This window comes from Triturus cristatus, chromosome 1_2 (genome assembly GCF_964204655.1).
Source record: "Triturus cristatus chromosome 1_2, aTriCri1.1, whole genome shotgun sequence".
NCBI classification, from domain to species: domain Eukaryota; kingdom Metazoa; phylum Chordata; class Amphibia; order Caudata; family Salamandridae; genus Triturus; species Triturus cristatus.
The window spans coordinates 912,823,432-912,837,655 of record NC_140580.1 but is presented as its reverse complement, the minus strand read 5'-3'; the positions used below and the strand labels follow the sequence as shown (position 1 = coordinate 912,837,655).

The 14,224-nt window shown below is 40.0% G+C and overlaps 1 protein-coding gene across 1 annotated transcript in view; it reads right to left on the bottom strand.

The window, feature by feature from the left end:
* The window catches only part of ZMPSTE24 (zinc metallopeptidase STE24), a 149,244-nt gene that overhangs the window by 126,075 nt on the left and 8,945 nt on the right, over nt 1-14,224 (bottom strand). The window contains exons 2-3 of the mRNA XM_085609667.1: nt 10,511-10,657; nt 345-431 (exon numbers count right to left, since the gene is read on the bottom strand). Coding sequence (XP_085465793.1) covers nt 345-431; nt 10,511-10,657 — 234 coding nt within the window. The remainder of the gene's footprint in view (nt 1-344; nt 432-10,510; nt 10,658-14,224) is intronic.

The window sequence follows — 14,224 nt, the reverse complement described above, 5'->3', positions numbered from 1 at the left end:
ACCAGCTACCCAGAGCACAGTATTAAACCATCTGTGGGGCACGAGCCTTTAGGACTTCTCCATCCAAAAGGATCCTTCCTATTTTATCCTCTGCTTCTCACTCTTCTCTTTATCCCATTCCTCTGACATCAAGTTAAAATGGCATAAATTGCTCTGAAGAAGCCCATCATAAAATAATAAATATACTTGAACCAAAACGTGAAGCTCTGCGCATGCATAACTAACCAAGACTCAGAGAAGGAATATCATGTCCAATTTCACTTATAAAATACTGAAATGCTAAAGCAGATTTAAATAGCAAAGTGACACAATTTACGAAAAAGAATCTGTAAATTTAAACCCACCTCATATTCAGATCCAAACCCAGCTTGTTGGATGCAATGCTCTGATAAATTCCAAAGAAATGGGATTCCACCAAGAAGTAGAATCAGCTAAAAAGAAAGAAACAAACATTAAATCAAAAACTGGTACAATGATACACAGGTAGAAAAATCCAAATGTTGCTGGTAACATGGCTCACTCAACGACATTTCTTTAAGCAATTTCATATAGCTTTACTCACAATAGCCCCCACAGTACCAACCATAATATCAGGGGAAAACAAACCCAGAAAGCCTAAAAAACTTTTGAGTTCAATAGGCGCCGCTTTGCTTAGTAACCCTATTTTGTCCCTACTGTTGGCCGGAGCTCAGATCAGTCGTTTGTGTGAATCTGTGAATTCCACAGAATAGCCCGCCCACATAGCACAAAGGGTCTGTCTAAATCTTGGTACCATTTCTTGTCGCTTCCTTTGAGGTCATACACCTATTTCGTGTTAGGACAGGACTCTGACAGGACTTTACACAGGAGAATAAGCAGATTATAGAATGATGTTTTATTGGAAGACAGTAACTTTCTTCTAGTTTTAGCTTCATATGTTAGAATTTCTAACAAGGCCATTTAGATTTTTGAAGAATGGGCACCCAGCAAAAATTGGTAGCCCCCAATCTCATTTAGAGGTGGGAGACCCACAAGGTTTTCCCAGGCATAAACTCAGCTGCTTCTAGCAGTGGAAACTCTTAACATGGCGGCCCTGTCGGCACCAGGGCATAAGATGAATGGGTGTCCAAGGCCAGGAAACAAACAATGAGCCTTAACTCCCAGCAAGTTAGTGCCATCGTTCTTTTGCTTTTCAATCTTACTTTGACGCCTGCTTAGTACACTCATACGACTTTCAAGCAATGGCTGAACAAGCAGTGGGATACCGGTTAGTGTGGTAGGGATCTCACAATACGGTGGGTCGTTCACCTCCATGGGAAGAGAGTTTGTAGTCTCTGCAGACCGGGCAGCATACCCACCAAGCTCTTTTGAGCTTAGTCTTGACTTGTACCATGAGTTGGATGGAATCCAAACATTCACAAAACCAGGTAAAAAGCATAGACCGCAGTATTTGTGCGTGTAATGGAAGGTTGGGCATTAGGCAGAATTCGAAGGAACTCTTGATGGCATTTTAAATAAGGGTTTAACCCAGGCTTATGTTTTAACACCATAAGAAGTGTCAATTTGGTATCTACAGATGATAACTTAATTTCAAGTTTCTGCAATTGGTCCACGTCCACTGTATCCAGACTGGCAGGGCTGTAGAACAGAAAGGCTGGATTGGCCAGAGAAGTGTCTGGAATGAAAAACTATTAAAAATAGGGGCATGCCCAATACTCACTGCAGCTCTTGGGCTGATGAGATTTCCATGGAAATGGGTGAGCACAGGAGAAATTACTTAACAAAATGTTAATATTAAGGTGAACCAAACAGAACAAATATGTTTGGAAAGCCAACTAAATTCATTATGGCAGAACAAATTCAAAGGAGAATGAATATTAGAACCACCAATCATTTGTTTTTTTGAAAGATGTTGTCGGGAGAGGCCAAGATTGACCTGAATTGTGTTTTTATTAAAATTGTATGTGTGTACATATTTGTGATATTCGTAAAAAAGAACAACTGTCTTATTTTTTATACTCTTGAATATGTAAACTCTAAAAAACTCAAGTGAAAGTAAAGAGCGCCTACGACTGCCATAATTAATTTAGTTGGCTTTCCAAACATATGTGTTCTGTTTGGTTCACCTTAATACATTTTGTTAAGTAATTATTCCTGCACTCACCCATCTTCTGTGGAATGGAAAACGAACAGCTGTCCAAAAGGAAGGACAAATGACAGACACGAGTTGAATAATTGGCAGAGAAGGCAAGAAGATAGGAAAGGGAACATAAAAACACAGCAATTGCAAAATAACAAGACTGTGGAACATGAGGACCGCAGAATACCTAGGTGGGGGCAATAAAGCAAATACTTCTAAGCTGGGGAAAGAGCTATCAAAGGGTGTTAAATAGGTTGCTCACAAGGACAAGGTGGAGAAAAGAGGCTGACATGGCAAAAGGCTAGACTGAACAGAAAGGCGTTGGAGAAGGATGGAAGTTACAACGGGAAATTGAGCCTGGAGGTCTCCCAGAAAAGGTGAAGAGAATTGAGGGGGGTTAAAAATGAAAGAGACCTCAACAGTGAAAACAGAGCATCAGACGTGCAGATCCAGGTAAGACCCTAGCCCTTCCTTTTGTTAATGCCTAATAGGATACAAACATTTCTTTTTGTTAATGTCCAATAGGACCCTAATCCTTCCTTTTGTTAATGCCCAATGGCATCCTAATTCTTCTTCCCTGTGTTGATGTTCTATGGTACCCTAACCCTTACTTAGGCGTCTCTAGGATTTTTTTGTTGCTCATAATAGGTTACATTATGTTGTCAGCAATATATGCAGAGCAGGAGGATCTGTAAAGGACTTGATGCCTTTTCTCTTGCAGGCACGTTTTGACATTTCTTAGGTCAACGTTCCGAAGGAAATACTATTTTCCACCCCTCTCACTCCCTGAAGGAAACTTCGTCCTGTTCTATCAATTGAACAGTGTTACGGTTGCTTTTAATTTCTCCACGGAAAAAAGGCCTGAATTTTTGCATGATAAACAACAAAATATTATTTCCTTTCTAGAAGTGTTTCTTCAGTCTAAACATCCTATTGATTTTATAAAATTCTGTACTTTTATCATTTGCATAAACCACATACCAAAAACAACTCATTTAAAACGGTACTTAAAAAAGCCACTCATCTATGTGCACCGTTTAAGGATTTCAAACAAATGTAGAAAATGCATATTTTCATTTTACAACAATTGCTGGACTATCCTGCTCATGTTAACCTATGTAGAACAGGTTTGCATTTTCCAAACCTACATTATAAAACAATAAACGACACGTGAAAACATATCTAAAACTAGCTCTTCACCCATTTTAGATGCTCAATTTTAACTTGCACCGAATCCACTTGGAATTTGCTGACTGCTGGGAAAATCAAGACATCAAGTCAGTGTTCTATACTTTGGAAAATATTAGTGACCACGTGACAGGGCACCATTCCTGCCAATTTCCAGCATTAAGGAGCGCGTCTTCCCTTCAAATATGAAATATGAACTCTCACATAATCCCTTTGACTTTGCTGATTGTTGGGCAAATCTTTTTAATTGGGGGAATGTTTTTAAATGTGTGTTTCTCTGTAACAAGTTCCCCTTTTTATTTGTTGTAGTTCACTTGCTTGGCATTATTAAGTAGCGACAATTCTGAAGGCATCAGGTCAGCATTCTATTCTTGAGACATTACTGAGCATGTTCAAGGACGCGATTACGGACTATTTAAAGGAGGCACAAGTGTATCTGTACGCTGCTGCAGCACCAAAAGCAAGCCAGTCTGCACCTTCCAATGCCATCTTAGAAACCTGAACGAGCTATGCTGCTTCTCTACAGATTCGGCACCCTACCTATTCTAGTGGCTTACTCATTATGCTTAACCCTCACACGCCGTCAGTTTCTAATAGGGATATCGTTAATAAGCATGTTGATCCTGCTCCTGAATTGCCGCTTAATTATACACACTAAAAACAATCCCATTATTTTCTATGCTACAACCTTTTAAACCTTCGGTCGCTCCCCAACATCAGGGAAATGTGGATGCCCTTATTTTTATCTTTGGATTTTTTAGATTTTCTTCAAGGAGACATTGGTATATGACACATTTAACCTAGCTGCCACACAGGTGTTAAAACTATCAGACTGAATAGAAATACTGATGGAGGGGTCTTGGTGATGTTTAAGAAGTCCTATTTGGTAGGTTCTCTGACCCTACATATATGTAATTCCGTTGAGTTAGTTGGTTGTAAAGTGGAATTATTCCCCGCTTGCTCTTACACTGGGATTTTACTTTATCAACCCATAACTCTTGCTTCTCACTTGAACATCTCAGTTCATGAATTTCTATCGCCTTTTGCCCTTTCAACCGCTAACCTATTACTGTTGGGTGATTTTAAGATGTGGACAGATTGGCTGTCACAAGTGGAATCTGAAAAATTACATGAGACCTTTCTTACTCAAGCAGAGTAAGCATTGAGCGTACTAAATGTAAGCCGATGCCATGGGCTATTCAACAATTAATTTTGTTACTTGGGATCTTGGAAACCTTACAGATATATCCTACAAAGGTGATTCAATCATGCGTCTGGCACAAGGTCATTAAGCTTCATTCTCTACAGTCTTTGATGCCTCTGAATCATGTTTTATTCTTGACAGTCCAGAGGCTGCAATCTTAAATGAGAGGTGCATATCTAAAGCTCATGATGTTCAGGCACCACTCAAGAAAAAAAATATCAGGTCATGTTGAACCACCTACACCGTGATTCTCAGACTACGTTCTTCTCCTAAAGAAAGAATGTAAATAAACTAAAACGATCGTATCATAGGGACTATATTATAGAAAATAAACTAAATGTATTCAACGGCCCTTCCTCATTATAAAAAAAAGAAAGATTACATTGGGCAAATCTACTTTAGTCACACACCTGATTCAAGCAGCTGCCAACTTGACAAAGGTATATTTTTTTATTGCACTCTTTTACCCAGCCCAGCTGTCTAGCTTGTAACATCCCTAAGTGGTTTGTAATAACTCTGCATCATTTGCGTTTGAGAAAATTAACAAAATCAGTTTTAATTTTATCACATTAGCAAACCTGGACATCCCCAATTTTGAGTTCAATGACTTCTCTATATGTTTTAAGCAACCACTACACTGTTTTGATCTCCTTTCCCCTGTTCTTCTGAAATAACTTTTGCTTTCTACCAAACCTTGTAATCCTTGCGATGCATGTAATGTGCATGTGGAAATTGATTCCCGTATAATGATATTTAGAACTCTTTGTAATACCTTATTGAATTCTGTGGTAGTTCCCCCAAGCCGGAAATACACAACTATGTTACCAATTTTCAAAAAGAAATCTCTTTTGCCAGTTCCCATTAAGATTCTGGAAAAGCATGCAAGTAACATTCTATCTTCTTTCTCCAAAGTGCATTTAATCTTGGCTCCAGCTCAGACTGACTTCAGACCACAGCACTGAATCAGCAGTGTAGTACTGGTCAATGAGCTTTGTGGGTTCTGCACTAAAAGTGGCTGCACAGCTGTGACCCTTCTGGACTTGTCTGCCGCTTTAGATACTGTTTCCCATTAAGTAATTATAGCTAGCCAGGAGATTGGGGTCAGATGCAAGGATTTATAATGGTTGTACTCTTATCGTCAGGAACAAATAAAAGAGGTTTAAATAGCCTCTTCTATTTTATTAAATATGTATGTCGCTCCCCTGGCACAACTTAGTTGATCTTTTGGCCATTTCTTCATGATGTACGCTGATGATGCCCAGCTTATAATACGTTAGGAGAGCCCCAGGGAACATAATCAAACTGCATTTAAGCAAAGTCTGTCAATGTTTACAGTTGTATGCACTACAGTGTTTCTCTATAGCTATACGATCAAGTGTGACAGCTGGTGGTCCTCAGATCTTTGGCCTCCATCCACAAACGTGGTTTAAAAAAATTGGGCTTTTACCTTGATGATAAGTTTTTGTCAAATCAGATCAATAATACTGTTCACATATGTTTCCAACTCAAAGGCCTGAAAAAAACGTTACCCCCTTACTTTCACTGGAGTAAGGCAAACTGATTTCTTAGGCTCTAGAACGGACTACTGCAACAGCTTTCACCCTAGGGTTCCTAATTATTTGATAGCTAATCTGAAACTGCTTCAAAATATGGCTTTACGTTTGAAGTTTGGTTGTGGTAGGAAAACACATTACCCCCTTTAGACATGCTCCTGCACAGTTGAAGTGGCACTACTAATGGGACACTAAATTAGTCAATCTCAAAGCTGAAGGCTTCCTAGGCTTGAGAAAGCAGTTAGTGTTGACGAAAAGATATTTATATCTATAAATTAAAAATGTTCTTACGGTAAATAGGAAGTCAAGGCCAAGACCCCCGTTAATCTTGAATACCCTTGCTGTATATCGACGTAAAGGAAGCCACAAGAAGGAAAACTGAGACAAATATCCTGAGGCAGATAGCAAGGACTAAGGTTATGCCCCCATCGTACCTCCCCTAGTCTCTTCCATACCAGCAAAGTCCCACAGAAAAAGGAAATGCCAGCAATACGTAGCATAATTTCTACTCAGAATTCCTCTACTCTCTGCATTAATTTTCCAATACAGAGACCACCCACATACGAAGATCCAACTGAAGGACAAACCTGTACACAGCAGGCAACAATACCAAGACGGTCTAGTCAGACAAAAACTCTGGAGGGTTAGAGACAGAGAGGGGGGATGAGAACACAAAAGGGCAAAAAAATAACGTAAGACAAGATCCTAAAGTGTAAAATTACAATGTACAAGACATGAAAACAAGGCTCCCGCTGGTATGGCTTTCATGAAATACCATGCTTAGTTACTGCTATAGCAATGGTACTTGAACTTGTGAATCAATTAATGTAAGTCATGAAATCTTAAAATATATCATTAAAATTACCTAGAGAACATTAATTATAGAATGGGCTAATAAGCTGAGATAGGATAAAAGGAATTATGTGGATAGGCGGGTATAGACATCTAATAAAACAAAATATGATGACTTAGTCCAGCCCAAGATTAGTCCTCATAATAAGTCATCAATGGTGGTTTCCAAAATTAATGACAGTTCCGAGACATCGATCACTAGTAGCAGCAAAGAAAAATCAGAATGTGAAAATGAGGGTCAAAGTACATCTGTGACTACCTGATCTCCATCTTTTTTCAAAGGAGAAAAAAATAATTGTATTGGAAACAGAGAATGATGGACCAAAATGAAGAAGATGATGACTTAGATTTCCTGTAATATGTACACTGGGAGAATTACACTTTTATTGCAATGTAAAGCTAAAAGAAAACTTTGATTTAGCCCAGATGAAATCCTGATTGGCTATATGTCACAGTGGAAGAAACATTTGTGGTCTCTGGTTCTAGTTGATTAAATAATAAACTGTCATCATGTCAACAGAGAACGCATACTCTTATTTACTTGAAGAATATCATTGTGAAAAACTACAGTCTTGATGGATGATGTACTATGAGAAAGAAGTAATAAAATAAATGGATACTCATTTTACACGTTAGAAATCCAACTAGTTTTATGTTCTATATTTAGTCATTTGTAAACTGATTAACCACCAATTCACAACAGAAGGCCCTAAAAGCAGTATCCTTCAAGAATACTGTTGGTAGTACTGATTCCATGAAGTATTGACAGGGAGTGTGCAGTCATAATTTACTTCAGTTTGCCACTGATTGTTTAAGAAAAACATAACATTATTCACAGGAACAAATATTTTCAGAACATAAATAGAGGTTCAAGTCATCCAGTAAGGCTAAAAACTGCTCCACAATATTTTTTAGACATAAGTAAAGCTGTAAGACTAGGAATTGGTGTTCTGGATCTTTATAGCAGAGGAGTAACAAGCATTAAAAATGCAATAGGTCTCGCAATTGTTTCAGTTAGAGCTATTGCCATTGTAAATGACAATGTCTTTTACTCATGTGTTAACAGCAACATTTTGAGAAACTGAGTGGATACTTCGAGGTAAATTTGCCAGAGAAATTTACAAGATGCTTCCTTAGAAACTTTTTGAAGGTTACTTTTATTTGAGATTGGTTGGATTACGCAGATCAGGTAGAGTGCAATTTCTTTTTATTTAAACATATTTCGGGAAGGGGTTGTGGGATGGGGGCCAGGTGACGGGCACCCTTGGAGGTGTCAGAAATCTAATCTGCCCATTTGAGGCATGCATTGGGGCGGCATAAGATACACGTCGTCACATTTCCATACGTGTTTTCAGATGTAAAGGAAATCTAAGCGGTCTTTGCCCCCATTTTAGATACAATATTATTAATTGATGCTTGAGGAAAGCCGTGTGATCCTGGGCACATGGCATTATTTGTTACCCACCCTAAAGCCTCTAGTTTACAATTAGAAGTGCTCGGAAGCCAGTTGAACACAAGTGTTCAGCTCTGCACAACATTGGCCCAGTCTCTTCAGCCGGGAGGCGCCTCGAGACAACTGAAATCTTGGCAGTGCGCTACATAAGCCCTCTTTATACCTGCGCTTAATTTGCTTTTTCTTTTCGTAAAATGTATTTAACCCTGCTGCATAACTTGACTCTCTCCTGCCGCATAATTCCACTGGCCCATCTCTTATCACACTGCATCGCTAGGTCTTATCACACTGCATCGCTAGGTCTTAACACACTTACAAGAAGTAAAGAACACACTGGACTCTTACATCTCACTAACTCACACCCTGTTGATGTGTTACTTTCTGTATCACCCCATATCACAATGCACATCTGACGCATTTTATCTAACCGCATCACTGCAAACCGCAAGGAAGAACTCCAGTAATTCTTAACTCACTGTATCACTGATTGGAACAAAGAAGACGGCGTGATGGCAAGTTTATTTCACGGTATAATAAAGAACAAACTGAAGTATTTTTAGCCCAGGGGACCACTGTGTGTGCCACCCCTCTACAGTAAGACGTGTTTTCGGTAGTCCCGGGTCGCTGACTGCTTTGCATATTTATGGATTTTCCCTGAAGTTGGGTATGAAGTTTCCTCTCGCGGCTCAGGTGGAAAAACGAGCGTTAAACTTTCTAACGCCTTCGGGTGAGTAGAGGGACAGGACGAGCAAAGTGAATGTAAAGGTGATCCATGCTGTACACGTAGCGGGCAGTGGGGGTTGCATGATTTGCCAAATGACTGGTGCCTGATGATAGGCGCAGTTTACTCAATCTTCTTGTCTTACTCTTTGGTGCCGTGCAGCACAGTATCACAGTTTGAGGCAACTTGAGAGTTCTTTCATTTTCTAAAACTCCGGAATGGCGCTTCCTGCTGGAGAGGCCATGTGAAGTTGACCGAATATTAGCGTGCGCTGGGCACTGCCTTTCGTCTGCAGCTGCGGAATGGAAGAAACAAGGCAGAAGAGAAGCCGTGCGAGAGCACAAGAGACACCGTGCGCGAGCTAAATATCCAGTCCGGCTTGGCGAGCCGGAAAGGAGACAGGGAGGGGACCAAAAAGACTCACTGCAAATCAAAAGCGCGCGTTTCACAAAGTGTGAAGCGCGCCAATGAAAAGCAGAGGTGGAGCTTCCACCCCACTTCCAAAAGCAACCAGATGACAAAAGATCTCGCAGAGCGAGCAACGCATGCGCTGAAAAGCTAGGCGAGACCTGAAAAATAACTACTGCATCAAAGAACTGTTGGAAAAGAAGAAGTGTTGGATGCCACTGTGATCCATCCTGGGATTGTTGGTGCTCGACTGCCTTAAAATGTTTCCCTTGCATGAGATGCTAGTTATGGGAAAAGTGTCTTAATATTTTTTATCTTTTACAAGAGAGAGAAAATAAAGACAAACTTGAGCAGAAGCGGAGTTCCACATATTGTAATCCATGTTGATGTTCTAGGTAATTTTTTGCATTGTGTGTTTGAAGATGAAAAACAGAAAGAAAATATAATTTCACCATTGGTGTAATATGTGTATGGTAAACAAAATGTTCTCTCTTTGAGGGCTGATTTTTCCAGGATCCCGCCAAAGGAAGGCCCTTTCCTTTCAGCGGTACTAGACTCTAGGATTTTAAAGCTACAAATAGGTTTGCTTTCCAGGTAATCAAACACAGAAAATTTAAGGCCCAAACGTACATGCAATAATTTTAAGTAGGAATCATGTATATAATCAGTATATTTCCTTCGCACACATCAGGTTAATGGGCACGATAACCTGAGGGGGAGGAACAAACAGCGACATTCACACCATCATGCTCTTGGATGCTGCACGTTTGTTAGGTAGAACATGCCTAACTTTGCTAAAGTTTGCGTCATAGTTTAAGACATGTTCAGTGTGTAAGGTACACAGAGAAATGAAATGCCTTTGAAAGCATTTGATCCACATATGAAGTGCATTTATTGTCGTTCAGAAGATGCAGAGAATGTGTCAATATCGGGATATTAGATTTATGTCCCAAATTTTAAATGAAGCAGAGGTGAAAGACAAACATACCATTACATAAACTCCAGTACTTACTGTGCCCTCTATCTCTGAATAGAGTCCTGACCAAAAACCGAAAGCACTTTTATCCAACTGATAAAGTCTGGATTTTTCAAAGGTTTCCGAATCCACAATCTTCCCCAGTTCAGACGGTACATGTGTAGTTGTCTGGTAGATCCTTCTCTGAAATAGCAATAAAGAATAAAACTAAATGTTGCAAGGAAATACTTATTATATTAAAGGCCAATTATCCAACACATTCTCTCATAGGCATTATTATCTAGCGGTTTGGCATTTTAACACCCTGCTAGAAAAAAAGATCCCAATGCTTTAAAGATACATACTTTTTCAAGATTGAAAATTGAATGTATTCAGAAGATCCTGCTGCAAATGGTATTCAAACAACAATTGATGATTTTATCATGCATGGTAGCACAAAAAAACCAGCATTTTTTAAACAGTTGATTCTGCACTCAAAGTACATTGTTTTGCGTAAAATATTTACAATGTTGTGCTTGGTACAAAATAAACTAACGTATAGACTTTTGTAATAAATTGTGTGTCTCATTTATTTAGCTCATCCCAGTTATATTGTAAACTTGTGTTCAGTTTCAGTTTACCTTCTGTTGGTAGGAATGTTGTGGATCCCTGCAGATTCCAGAACTTTTCCTCACACGAATGTGTAAAAAATGCATGATTTTAGCCATAGTTAATCGTTTGGAAGACATTCTGGATATGAAAATGTAGTGGGATGCACACAAGTTATACACCACCCCGGATTCCCCTGGGTCCCTTTAGGTTTCAGAAATGCCCATGGTTTCATAGGGTTCCCTTTTTGCGGCTCACCCAGAACCCAAATAGTGAGGTCATTCACCATGGCAAGTGAGAGGAAATTGGTATTTACCGCCTCTCTGCCATCCTATATATCAAAACTACTCCGAAACAAATCAAAATTTCCTCTTTCTTGCCATGTGGATGGAGATGCTGTAGGTCACATGGGGACTCAAACTCTGGTGAGGCATTCAAAGCGAGGATGCAGCCTGATGTCAGGTCAGGCCAGGCTTGTTTAAAAAATCTATTGCATCTATGGGGGTTTCTAACGGGTGGTTGGGGAGGCTGGGTGGGGTCTGAGAGAACGGCTAGGTTTATGGTTGAGGGGTTGTGGTCTGATGTAACCAGGCCCACATCTCCATTTCAAAATAAAAAAAATCAGTGGATGTACAGTTGGCTTTCTGTCCCATGGTAGGGCAGATTAGGGATAATCCACACTCCTTATCTGCCTCCCATGTGGTCGGATAAAACTTTTGCAGCCTTAGGAGTGGAGGGTAAGGCCTGATGCCCCACTCCATATTTATTTCTTTAAATAAACATAATCCCTGGTGTCTAGTGCGCAGTCGGCCACCGCACCCCATGGAGAGGGCGGGGTTGTGGGGTGGAGCTCAGTGATAAACTTTTTGGGATTTCAATAATAGGATCCTGCTGGATATTTCTTTAACCGGATTAACCATTTAGATGTTTATAAGCTTCCTTTATGCAATCATCTATGTGTAGAATAACTATGTTGCCTGCTTTACCTGCTTCCTTTATAATCAAATTCGGATACATCATAGACCACACACACAGGTATCCAGCACACATTCCGTCCTCTCTGTGGACATAGACAAATGATTATGTCAACTAATATGAGCCCCACTTTCCGATACTGTACTAATACGGTACAACAATTGGTGTTATTTCAGTATAAACGAGAGGTCTTCACCCTTTTATGCCCTTTTCTTCTTCATAGTCATAGACTAGCCTAAAGCAATATTCCTCCAATATTAACTTCTGTTTAGCTCAAACATACTTCCACTTCCCTTCAACACAATTCTTTCCATGAAAATAAAAGGAGTATTTCTTGTAGCATTGGACTTACAGCACATTGCCGTAGCAGACTGTAGGTGATGCACCATGTACGGAACACCATCTCATTTGCTCACATTAGGATCTCAAGAGACACATTCACGCACTTTTTCATAAATTGACATCCAATACTAACCTCCTTCCACTCCTTCCCATTACTCAACTTAACTTGCACTACTTACAGTGTTTTGGAAACAATACCAGTTTTTATTGTCTTTCAGTTTGACATATTTCCACAGGACCAGTCAGGTACTGGTTCCCTTTGTAATAACTCCTATTCATTTCCTTCCACCACAATATAATCTGATGTCCGCAATGACCTCTGGTACACTATGTACCTCTTCTTTTATATAAATAAGAGTTTGCCACACTGGGACACCCTATACACACTTAACACTTCTTCACATATGTGTTCTGTGCCTACGTTTGCTGTGTCACTGTAGACATGTGTGTTCACTAGTACTTGAGAGTGGTTTTCCACATTCTATTCTTGACTTTGTGCTCGTATATTCCTGCCTTTGAAAGGGCCATACTGCTAAGTCTAGGAAGGGGAAACACATCAGCTCTTTGTGTTATAGATTTATTGAATCTCATTAAATATTGTAAAATAAAATATGAAGGCTGTATGGCTAATCACATAAATAACCTCTTTGACATAGAACTATAAAGTAATTACAAATAAACATTTTAAAAAACAGTTAATTTGACAGTTTATGTAAACTCAATGTTTTAAGGATCTTAGTATTGTACAATAGTTGATCGAATTAAGGTAATGACATATATGGATATCGTAACAACAAATCAAGTTACTAATCAAGATGATTGTCATTATCCAAGATAGTTAAGACTATTTCATTAAATGATAGTTGGCTAAATAGGCCTTCTTACGTTACTGAAGTTGTAGGTGTAAAATGGGATGTTTTCTAACTATGGCACTGCTTGCTTTCACTTATGATCAATGTTGGGGGACATAACTGTACCCTTGATCACCGATCAACACAGGAGAGACAGTGCCGGAAAGGGGACAATGTCTCTCTCCAGAGCTGTATCGCCCTAGTGGATCCCTGCTTGGGGATCTCACTGAGCACACGATCCATAAAGAGTGATCCATTCCACTAGGCATCAGAGACGTTTTCTTGCAGTGAGAGCGGCCTATTTGGGTATGAATATGTGCCCCTCCAACTCTAAGCAAATCAGTATTTTGTGGGGGGCTCACATAAGGTGTTTTTCCCAATCTGCCCCGGGGGGAGATGGCAAGGCAGAATGCCCACTAGACCATCGAGAAATATTGTTTCATTATCCTTGGCGGGAGGAGGTGTGGCCCCCCGCCGAAAATAGGCCTGTGCTCCTCCCCAACCCAAGGCACAGGAGTGTTTTTGCCCCCCATCTGCCTCCCCCGGTTGAGCAGAAAGTCCACTAGACCACCAGTGAATATTTTTTTTTTTTCATGCTTTATAAATCTGTACTTCGTATATTACAATAGTATCCTGTCGTCACACGTATCAGCACATTACTGTCATCATGGCGGGTATATTTACAGTACATGCAGTGCCTTTTACACCATACAGTGGACCAGTGAATATTTTTGAATTACTGTTTGGATGGAGCGACCCGTAATGGGCCTGTGCTCACCCCCATCAATCCCCCCCATGACCTCCCAAGCCACAAGAGTCTTTCTGCCTCCTCTGGGAGTGTATATGGGGTGCTTACCCCTGTTCATCTGTTCTCAGTGGAGCCGAAAGTCTGCCCCATGTAAGAAACGGCCCAACAGTCTTTCTGCTAACCCCAAGGGTAGATGTATGGAGAGAGGTTACTCCCAGTACATACCATGCATTTTTTGTGAAAAGA